This window comes from Theobroma umbraticum, unplaced genomic scaffold (genome assembly GCF_002168275.2).
Source record: "Theobroma umbraticum cultivar Fairchild unplaced genomic scaffold, ASM216827v3 scaffold_30.0, whole genome shotgun sequence".
NCBI classification, from domain to species: domain Eukaryota; kingdom Viridiplantae; phylum Streptophyta; class Magnoliopsida; order Malvales; family Malvaceae; genus Theobroma; species Theobroma umbraticum.
The window spans coordinates 9,946,470-9,957,432 of NW_018397254.1; the positions used below are offsets into that span (position 1 = coordinate 9,946,470).

Genomic DNA, 10,963 nt, shown 5'->3' on the forward strand with positions numbered 1-10,963 from the left:
AAACAATTAATTGATTATTAAAGGAATATATACAATCATATAATTTTGTTTATGGAATTTTAAATGAATTATAAAACCCTAGCATTATTAATAGTTGCTGTTGCAATGGACAAATGTGTAAATTTAGAAGGAGATGGCCGTTATGGTTGGAGTTTGTTATATTCCTTCCAAAATTAATGTACTCTGTAATCTCATTCCCATTAAGTGGAGTTTTATTTTTAACTTTTTTTTCTCAAAAGCAGGGAAATGTTGTACAACTGCATTCCACACAATGCATAAAGAGAGAATTAGGTTTATCAAAGAAAAAGAAAAAACCATGACGTGAGTAGAGTCTTCATAAATGAAATTATTGAGAAAATCAAGGCAAGAAAACAAAAATCTGAATACACAATAATTTAGGATCGGTCATGGTCGTGACTTGTGAATGTCGTGGTTACCTTTTATGAATCCACCAACCGGAGAATCTTTGGAAGCTTTAAGTAAGAAAAGTGCCCATTGGCTACATTATTTGAACACGAATACGAGACTCTGGGTGATAAAAAAAAAGTTGAACATAAAAGTTTCATATTAAAAATAAGATTGAAAATTTTGAAAACAAATTCCTTTTTTTAAAATATAAAAAATTTATGTATATAATTTCTTGAAGTAATTGATTTGGTATGTTTTATGTAGATTTTATGCGTACAAAATATCTTATTTTGAGAATTAAGTTTAAAATTACCTTAATCGGTAAATAAGATTAAAGAATGCTCTTAATTTGGAATAAAAATTCTTACTAGTTGATCTAATATTTATTTTATAAAAATTTATTTCATTCCTAGATTAAAATGTTTTTAAACTAAAAAAAGATTAATGCATTTGAAGAATTACACGGGAAGAAGCTCCGAGAGCCACTTGCATTTGGTCACAGAATGAACATGAGTTTCTATAATTCCGTTTCTTTAAAACTATAACTTGCTTCAACTGCTGCACCAATGGGCAATGGCCCTTAAATATTCGAACCTTTTTGGTAGGCAAAACGTCACAAAAAGATTAAAAAATAAGAATAAAAAAGCTATGCTCGTACACCACCAAGCATGTTACGACAAAGTAGAAAGCAAACAGGTCATGAGTCAATGAGTCATGAGATAGCCTAGGGACCATCGCGGACAAGCGCCAGTACTGGACAAATTCATCAATCATCGCCAACCCCTTTGGACGACGATTTATTATTTATTATTATTTCTATCAGACCTGGAATCCAGATCATTCACATACAGTGCATGCTCTCTCGACTTCAAAAGGACGAACTCACCTGACGGACGGGGAAGCCAATATCGATCCATCCAATCACTGTGTTTATTTCATAAAGAAAGAACCAGATTAAAACTGACAAAGAGAGTTGGTGGACAACTCCAACTACAAATGCTGAAGCTGAGGTGCCAACTTGCCATGAGGCTTAAACTGTAAGTTATAACTTGGGTTGCGGTCGTCCCACTATATTTGTGATTGACTCGTCTATTATGGAAGAAATTCACAAATGCTGATGGTGGGAACTTTGCCTGTCTCCATTGGCAAGTCGCACTCGATTGACTGCAATGATGGAAGAATCCTACTGTAGACATTCTCATGAGATGTTCATGCCATTTAATTGATGACGAATGAATGTGACCTCTTCTTTTGATATTCATAAAGATCAGACCCTACCTACAGCTAGATAGCATGTCTTGGAAGCTTCGCTTCTCCTCAGTTACGTTATAAAAATCCATTAATTTCCTCTACATATATCAGAGAAGAAGCTCTCTTTGAAGATACTGAACTTTACCTGCGCCTGGAGGATAACAACGCAGAGATAAATAGTAAGTTGTTGCTATCACGGGCGCTGTCTTTTTTTATATCTTTGGTTGTCAACATACTGTTTTTTCATCTCTGACGTATTTGGCCTGCTAGGCTTCTGCTTCTCAACAGCAAGCGGAGAGGAATAGATCCTATGGCTCCTTCATCATCATCTGGCTGCTTTCCATTTGTCTTTGGTATTCTCTGTTTTATGTTTATATCGTCACTGCTGTTGGCGAACTCTGCCACTGTAAAAGGAACGCGAGTAGGAAAAATTGAGCTTACGGACTTGGCTACGACTAGAAGGAATCTCCTGGATAACGGCCTTGGTTTAACTCCCCAAATGGGGTATGCCTCTTACCCTCCTTCTCTTGAGTTATCTCATTTATTTATAAAAATTGGATCACTTGTATGCAACTGGAACAGCATAAGAACTGTTACATATGGAAAAACATAAAAAGAAAAAAAGGTCCTTGCCCAAACAAGGAGAAACCATTCATGTAATGATCAAGCTAAAGCTAGTTTTCCAGGTTTCAGATTAGCGCTACTTATCCGTAAGCTTTTATTTGAGCTCTCTCTTTCTCAAGTTTTAGTTTCTTGTAAATGCCCTGCTATCCATAAGCTCTCTGTAAACTTCTTCTTTTTGTGAAAAGGTGGAATAGTTGGAACCACTTCCATTGCCATATTAATGAGACCTTGATCAAGGAAACCGGTAATTAGTTCTCGACTACTACCACATCACCTTGTCTTAAGTTTCATAGTACACTCTACAAAACTAAATAAAATGTACTATGCTGATAATTATGGCAATGGATTTCGTTACTGAATCATTCTGTGCTGCAGCTGATGCAATGGTATCGACTGGTCTGGCCGCTGTTGGATACACCTATATCAATTTAGGTGGTGTACTATGATTAACTAATTCTAATTGTTTGTTGCTTTCTTAGTCTAGAATTACATTTGATTTTGCTTTACAACCTCTTTTCATATCGTTTCTTATTGAATTTTATACTGTTTGTTTTGTTAGATGATTGTTGGGGAGAACTAAACAGAGATTCTCAGGTAACATTTTCCTTCTGCTAAAAATAGGTTCCTAACTCTGCGCTAGCTCTTTGGTTTTAACTTCTAAGAGAATCAAAATCTGTGCAATGACTAAAGATTAACACTTGATCGTCAAGTAAAATGGTGTTTTTGACAGGGGAATTTGGTTCCTAAAGCTTCAACATTTCCTTCAGGCATCAAGGCTCTTGCAGATTATGTTCATAGCAAAGGGCTTAAGCTTGGAATTTACTCAGATGCAGGGTATTAATTTACTTTCATTCAAGATGGGTTCTTCTGAAAGCTTCTTTTATCCTTAGAGACTCAAGAGTTTTTTTATGATTTATTGAATCATGTCAGGACTCAAACTTGCAGCAAGACCATGCCTGGGTCCCTAGGACATGAAGAACAAGATGCAAAAACCTTTGCCTCATGGGTCTGTGTGCTTCCGTTTTGTAGTTTTTTTTTTTTTTACTTGTATTGATCATTTCATTTTTAGATGGAGTTTGCTATATTCTTGATTTTAATTGCTTTTGTGTCATTAATTCCCTGAAAAATTGTTTCTCTATGTCACCTTTCTTATTGGTATCCAGGGAGTTGATTACTTGAAATATGACAACTGTGGAAATACTGGCGTAAGCCCAAAGAAAAGGTGATGCACTTGATCTGATGATGTTCCAGTTGTGGTAATGAATCATTAAATCTTTTTGGTTGTGATATTGAAATTATTTGGTCGGTAGGTACCCGAAGATGAGCAAAGCTTTACTCGACTCAGGGAGGCCCATATTCTTCTCTTTATGTGAATGGTTAGTTAATATCTTCTTCAGCAAGGGGGACAATTGATGCATTATTTCCTTTACTGCCTAATCACATGTTCTGGCGCTAATGTTTACCAAGTTTTGAAAAAATACAGGGGACAAGAAGATCCAGCAACTTGGGCACCAAATATAGGAAACAGCTGGAGAACAACTGGAGATATTGAAGATAAATGGGAGAGGTACACATTACCTGGCTCCTATATTTATAAATCCTACATGTTTCTTAGATTTTGCATCATCTGCACCCATGCAACCATTGGTAATTGAATTGTTTCTTGAATTTGAAACATAATTATACTTTTGAGGGACTGATTTCAATCTTGTGGCCATAGCATGACATCCATTGCAGATCAAAACGACAATTGGGCTTCCTATGCGCAACCTGGAGCTTGGAATGGTATGAGACTACAACATTTTTCTATGACCTAACTACTAAGTGAGAAGCTAGCGTGAGTAATTTTTTTTCTGACTTGCCTAAAACCAAATGCTGTGAATCAGATCCTGATATGCTTGAAGTAGGAAACGGTGGCATGACAACAGAAGAATATCGCTGCCATTTCAGCATATGGGCATTGGCAAAAGTACACTATTCCAAACTTCCATTATTTATGCTCAAATTATATGGCTAAGTATAATATATACCGTCGACTTTCATGAGGACCCTTGTTGTTTTATAGCTCATCTGAGGCTTAGTATTCAATATCAGTAGTTAATACTACTGCAATATAGCATCAGTAGAGCAAGCAGCCATAAACGGAAGAAAAACAGAACACGAGAAGTGCAGGGAACAGAAAACTAATGCAACCGAGCCTGATATTCATTCATTGCTATATGTGTACAATGGAAAGCCTTTTAAAACAAAGTTTAAACACAACTTGTGCACTGCAATACTCTAAGTCATAGCAGTACCTAACCATCAATCAAAACATGCATTATTACTTATTAGGTGCATGACAGACATTAACCAAGACAGTTACTGTCAAATTACAAACCAGTAAAGCAGGGGCTCTTATCTGATAGCATGGCTTGCATAGTCTTCAATGCAAGTCTTAATTCAACGACCCTTCAGATACTAACTTCTTATTCTTTCTGGTTTTTTTTTCTTTATGTTGTATTGCAGGCTCCTTTGCTAATTGGCTGCGATGTTCGCTCTATGGACAATGTGACATTTGAATTGCTAAGCAACAAGGAGGTTATTGCAGTCAATCAAGGTAAAATGACTCGACTTTATTTCCATGATCACTACATTTATCCAGTTGGAAAAAGGGAAAGAACCCAAAATGAGGCCCAAAAAGAAAAAAGGAATAAAGTCGTTTATGAGTTATGTCCACAACAAATGTGTAACTAACAGACGTCTTTGAACTTAGCAGATAAACTTGGAGTCCAGGGTAAAAAAGTGAAGAAAGATGGAGACCTTGAGGTAATTTCATTCGTATATATAAGTTGGGTGGAATTTCTTTCGTATTTCCCCACAATTCTGATAAATGATTTTCCTACACTGAATGGATAATGTAGGTGTGGGCTGGCCCCTTGACTAACCGTAAGGTAGCTGTGGTCTTATGGAACAGAGGATCTTCCCAAGCGAACATCACTGCTTATTGGTCTGACATCGGCCTTAAGCCATCAACTATTGTTGATGCTCGAGACTTGTGGGCGGTGAGATTCCATCCAATATCAGACTATTATGCTTTGTGGTTATATAAAGATTCTAATCATATGTTTTTTCTTCTTCTTTTTTGATTTCTTTTCTCCTAAACTTGTTAAAATGAGCAGCATTCAACAGAGAGGTCGGCTCAAAAGCAAATTTCAGCTGAGGTGGATTCTCATGCTTGTAAAATGTTTACTCTGAAACCCCATAAAAGAGTTCACCATTGAACAAAAGTGACATTTTGATGGAGAATGGAATGAGAGCAGCAGCAGGAATGTAGAGACTACGCATGTGTTTATGTATTGTGAATTTCTTCATCAAGAAAGGATTGAATTTGCTTCAAGAAAAGGACACAAACTTGCACCAGAAAAATCTAATTGAATGATGCAATTTCATAGGAAAAAAAATCAAAGCCTTATACAGATTTTATATGAATGAGAATTATTATTAAGCATGAATTTAGTCGTACCTTCAACTGCATAATATGTAGTGATCAATTCATTCAATGGTCTTATTCTAAAGAAAACTTAATCCTATTATATTAAAAAAACTGACGAACAAAGAAAGGAAAACACTGGTTATGTTCTTCAGCCACGAATAACTTAAAGAAACAAAAAATGATCAAGATATTACTCAGACCTACTCTACCATCAACGTTGACCCTAGATTTTCATGAATTCCAAACTAGAAGCTTGAGCATCCAAATCAGCCCTTGTTTTTTCCTAATAAAATTTGGATGCTTGTAGCAGCTGGCAGCCTCGCACCAGCATTTCCGATTGTGGAGCACCCTAGTTTGACAAAATTGTGGTTACAACTTACAATGAATCCTTGGTTAATTTCCCTTTGTTACCATCAACCATGATCCCGTGATTGGGCGATGTTACGCATATTAAATTAGTAATTGGTTCCTTCCGCACAATGATTTGATTGAACCGTCTCCATGCAAAGCTGCGTGCATGCCCATCAGATACATGTAGAACCAAAGTTGATATGCCGGCAGATAGATTACTTGACAACAGGTTTCCATCAGTAAAGCGGCTACGAAATCTAGATTATTTTGCTGTAAGATATATTGATCGAATTATCTTATGAAAGTTGACTTATGATTCCAAAGTGGAAGCTTTCTATGTCGCTTTCACCACTATGACATCAGATAGTATTTTCCTAAGCTATATTCCGTTAACACAGAGCTTCACTATATATATCTGTATATATACTACAATACTAGGATTTCTGAATCTGTGTTCACAGCTTATGCTTCATGCAAACTAAGGCAGCACCCTATGGCTTATGACTGGACATCCTCTCCCGTTGCCTTTATATTAATCGCCATTATGATGGCAGCAGTAAGCCATGGTGCTCGTTCTAGGGAACTTGGTGAAGGGAAAGCGATAACAAGAAATCTGCTTTATAATGGTCTTGGTCACACTCCTCAAATGGGGTGAGAGCTTATTCTGTGTCTACTGTGCGCCATTTTTGTTAGTATCGTTTGACATTGAAGTGTGGATCCATCATGGATGTACAGTAGTTTCTGATGGGGACTTTTCGTGAAAAATAAAAAAAAATAACAAAAACTTTTCTAGGAAATTCAGGAGGCTATATCCATATTTACTATATTGCAGAACCCAGAACAGAGTCACAGACTTTATTTGGGTGCTGTTTAAGTAACTTAGTTAAAATTCCATTTGCACTCTTATCAAAAGATTTCATTTGAATGGCTCCATTGCCTGTGCTCCTCAAAGTTCCCCCAAGATTCAAGATATCATACCTTTATGCAGTGATTACAAGTTAAACTCTACATCTTTGGAGTTGTAACAGGCACGGTCTCGCATTTTTGCTATTTTACTGGTTTCTGTTTTCCGCAGATGGAACAGCTATAATCATTTCCCCTGCAAGGCTTGACATTTCTGCCTAGTACGAATCACTTTTATAATTTTGAATGAATAACTCAATTTCTTATGCAGCTGATGCTATGGTTTCTAGTGGACTGTCAGCCCCTGGATATGAGTATATTAATCTAGGTAACTTACTCTATTGCTTTGAGCAATAAAATACGATTGTTCTAATAAGCAACTTCTTTTATGTTGGCCATGTCTCTACAAAAGTTGTAATTATCATAAAGTTGTTTGATCGTGACGAGATGATTGTTGGGCTGAATTGAATAGAGACTCTAAGGTATAAACCAAATTACGTAATTTTTCAAATCAATTGTGGTTGCTTCGACACTAATGAACCGATTATCTGTTGTAATTTATCTGCTATACCAATACCTTTTGCCAATCAATGCATCTTCATGATTTCATAGTTTGATAAACTAAAGCACTGGAATCTCGACTTCTTAAGGCTTCATTGATGAAGTTAGGTGAAACTTGTAAATGAAATTTGAGACTTCTGGACCCAAGATTCTGAAGCTTTCCATGCTTTCTTTCTTTTGTTCCTTGAGGAAGGATTGATTTTCCTGGGCCTTGACGATTTAGCCTTGCTAGCACTCTTGCAGAAAGCTTGCTGTAATACTGTCATTTATTGAGTTTGCATGTAACATGAACGTATCAAACTGACTAAGCGAATAAATGTCCAAAAAAATGGTGCATGTAATCTTTTCTATGCTTTAGGTGTTATAATTGACTGTCCATACTATTATGGACGTTCAGACTAAAGAGCAATCCCCATACTCTGTTTTGTAAACAAGGCAACTTAGTACCAAAAGCTTCTCTCTTTCCCTCTGGGATGAAGGCTCTGGCAGATTACATCCACAGCAAGGGGCTTAAGATTGGGATTTATGCTGATGCTGGGTACCAAGCTACATCTCCTAATATTCAAATAAAATGCTAAAATGTTCTTTGGTACCAAAAACTATTCCATCTTTATTATCCCCTATATCTGGCTTTGCTTTTTCAGGACTTTAACGTGCAGCAAGACAATGCCAGGGTCTCTTGGTCATGAGCAACAGGACGCTAACACCTGTGCTTCTTGGGTATGCTCTAACAATTGCTGCATATTTAGGTTAAATATGGTCCAGATCGACGGTTCATAAGAATCAGGGACGGATCCGAGGTGGGGGCAATGTTTTTATATTATGAAAGTAATTAAAAAATTTTAACTCCTTTATATTTTGCCTTCACTGGTATTGAGAAGAAGCTATGCCTCCTCCTTCGATATTACTTATATAACAGATGAACTGGGGGTTCAAGGGAAGAAGGTTAGGAAGATTGGTGTTCTGGAGGTGAGAGTTTTAAATATATTTATTTGACCCTGAAGCATCAAATTTCCATCAATACATAGCAGCTGCAGATGGCTTAGCTTTGTTCTCTCTCTCTTCTGTTACATGTTCACTAACCCTTAAAGTTTGTTCACATGGAATGTGATGTGAAGGTGTGGGCTGGTCCTTTAGGTAAGAACAGAGTTGCAGTGATCTTATTAAACAGAGGATATTCAAGTGCTACCGTAAGTGCAAGATGGAATGACGTTGGGCTCAACTCTTCTACAGCTGGTGATGCTCGAGACTCATGGGCGGTAGTCAGGCTAATGTTTCAGGTTGTCTGATGATTTGCAGCATGCAACTAGGCAATCTGTCAAAAATCAAATCAAGGCAACTCTGGTATCCTATGCTTGCAAGATGTATGTGCTCACACAACATTAGAACGTATTGGCGTAGAAATGGTCATCGGGAGCAGGGTTTCCTTTTTGATGTGATTTTTATAATTAAAAATATTTTTCATCGTTCAGGAATTCTGAATCTCCTATTATGAATTGTGATAATAATTCATTAAAATAATATAAATTAAGAAGTAATAAATTTGTGATAAGAACGCTATGTGGTCATCCAATGTCAGGGGCTTGTATAGCGGGTCATGGGCCTAAATGAAATCTTTCTGGGCTGGGGCATTTGGTTTCGCAAAATCCTAAAAACAAGCTGTGCCCATTTAGCTAAGAAAAGCCCGAAACACTTTCCGTTATCCTCAACACCGGAGGAAACCGAAGAGAGAGTGGTAAAAGAAGATGGCGGCAATGAAAGGATGTTATTGCCATCCAAATGCAAGTAAAAATGAAACCCATCATCATCATCGCCTTCTTCCTCAGAATTTATCTGTAGTTACCAAGAAGCCCTTTCCCTCTTCTTCTTTTTCCTCTTATGCGACTCTTAACGCCAACGATGACAAGAAGAGATCGCTGCCTCTTCGAATTCGAGCAGCAGCTGGAGAAGGCAATTCGACTTCCAATGTTACAAGCACAAGCGACGTTAAGGGGTCGGGGACAACAGCGAGAGGTAGAAGACTTGTCAAGATTCGTGAAGAGAAGAGGAAGCGAGAATTCGACAGGCTTCACAATTATCCTGCCTGGGCTAAGTAATTCTTTTTATATTTGCCATTCACTTTCCCTGTTTGACTTATTGCCTCTATGAATATCAATTTTGTTTTTGTTTTAATCAAAACAGGGTCCTAGAAAACGCCTGCAAAGACGATACGGAGCTACGAGCGGTTCTTGGCGATAGCATTGGCGACCCTGAGCTCATGAGGAAACGGGTCCGTCAATACCTTTTTGTTTTTATCTTTCCCCAGCCTAATCAACAATATAGCTGATGTTCCGATGAGTTTCCTAATTATGTTTTGCAGGTTGAAGAGCGTGTTCGGAAAAAGGGTAGAGATTTTCACAAACAAAAAACGGGCTCTGTGCTTTCATTTAAAGTCAGCTTCCGAGAGTAATTTCTCATATCTCACTAAAGGCTTCTATTCACGCAATCAACTACCTAATTAGTTGTCCATGCTAGTAATTAGTTTCAATGTAGAGAGTAGCTCTTTTATCTTTCCTAACAGAACACTGATTAAATAATCTGGGTGCGATCAAATTTTCTTAGTTAAAATATACTTAGAACTGAACTTCTTTTAGCAATGAATGATAAGCATAGAAGGAGCTGTTGCTGCCTGATTCTACTAATTTACGCCTTAGTCTTTCTTATTTGTAGAGATAGCCAATGTTTCCATAACCCTCAACTTCAATAATTTTTATTTTTGATGGCTGTGCAGTTTTAACCCACTTGATTCCTACATATGGTTTGAGTTATATGGATCACCTTCTGATCAAGAAGTCAATCTCATTGGCAGTGTCAGTAGTTTCATCCTCTATATGGTTCCTGCTTTTTGGCTATTTGGCAATGAATTCAGACTATTGTAGAGAAAATCATTTTTTTATTTATTCTTAGATGACGTTTGGTACAGTGCAATGTGATTACAAGTAATGTGATTGTAGAAAAAATAACATTACAGTATTTGATGTCTAAACAAAATAAAGATTGAAATGCAGAAAAGATAACATTGCATCGATTGATTTACAAGTATTTTGTTAGGAATGTGATGTTTATTTTCAAAATTATTTTTATTTTTTAAAATGTAAGTTTAATATATTTGTATTTTTTATATTAATTTTTATGTATTATCATCTCTTAAATATATTTTTAATGTCATATTTTATTTTTATTTTTTATTATAATTTTATATATTTTATTTTCATCTCTTTAATATAAATTTTTATATTATATATTTTGTTTTAATTTCTTTTACCTATGTTATATAAATTTTAACTTCTTATATTTTATTTTATTTTATTTTATTTTTTGATTTTTATATTATATATTTTATTTTAATAT

The 10,963-nt window shown here is 36.2% G+C and overlaps 3 protein-coding genes across 4 annotated transcripts in view; all 3 read left to right on the forward strand.

The window, feature by feature from the left end:
• The first annotated feature begins 1,235 nt into the window (after positions 1-1,235).
• On the forward strand, positions 1,236-5,783 carry LOC110410003 (alpha-galactosidase-like). Of its 2 annotated transcripts, XM_021419566.2 has the most exons (16): positions 1,236-1,838; positions 1,930-2,163; positions 2,469-2,527; positions 2,659-2,715; positions 2,843-2,877; positions 3,014-3,117; positions 3,214-3,289; positions 3,447-3,505; positions 3,594-3,659; positions 3,767-3,850; positions 4,004-4,068; positions 4,170-4,252; positions 4,792-4,882; positions 5,042-5,091; positions 5,187-5,327; positions 5,445-5,782. In XM_021419566.2, exons 2-16 carry the CDS (start codon positions 1,970-1,972, stop codon positions 5,544-5,546), a joined length of 1,266 nt encoding a protein of 421 aa, XP_021275241.1. In that variant the 5' UTR covers positions 1,236-1,838; positions 1,930-1,969; the 3' UTR covers positions 5,547-5,782. The 2 variants fall into 2 exon arrangements, with proteins under 2 accessions (XP_021275241.1, XP_089639482.1); XM_089783356.1 differs by lacking the exon at positions 1,236-1,838 and having other exon boundaries at positions 1,931-2,163; positions 5,445-5,783.
• Positions 5,784-6,602: 819 nt separating this feature from the next.
• LOC110427357 (alpha-galactosidase-like) lies at positions 6,603-8,862 on the forward strand. The gene is made up of 7 exons (XM_089785487.1): positions 6,603-6,760; positions 7,185-7,216; positions 7,260-7,340; positions 7,460-7,490; positions 8,004-8,111; positions 8,218-8,293; positions 8,692-8,862. Exons 1-7 carry the CDS (start codon positions 6,603-6,605, stop codon positions 8,860-8,862), a joined length of 657 nt encoding a protein of 218 aa, XP_089641613.1.
• Positions 8,863-9,265: 403 nt separating this feature from the next.
• LOC110420298 (structural maintenance of chromosomes-like protein, putative (DUF3531)) overlaps positions 9,266-10,963 on the forward strand; it is a 2,949-nt gene continuing 1,251 nt past the window's right edge. The window contains exons 1-4 of the mRNA XM_021433563.2: positions 9,266-9,665; positions 9,755-9,842; positions 9,933-10,018; positions 10,344-10,422. Coding sequence (XP_021289238.1) covers positions 9,319-9,665; positions 9,755-9,842; positions 9,933-10,018; positions 10,344-10,422 — 600 coding nt within the window. The 5' untranslated portion in view covers positions 9,266-9,318. The remainder of the gene's footprint in view (positions 9,666-9,754; positions 9,843-9,932; positions 10,019-10,343; positions 10,423-10,963) is intronic.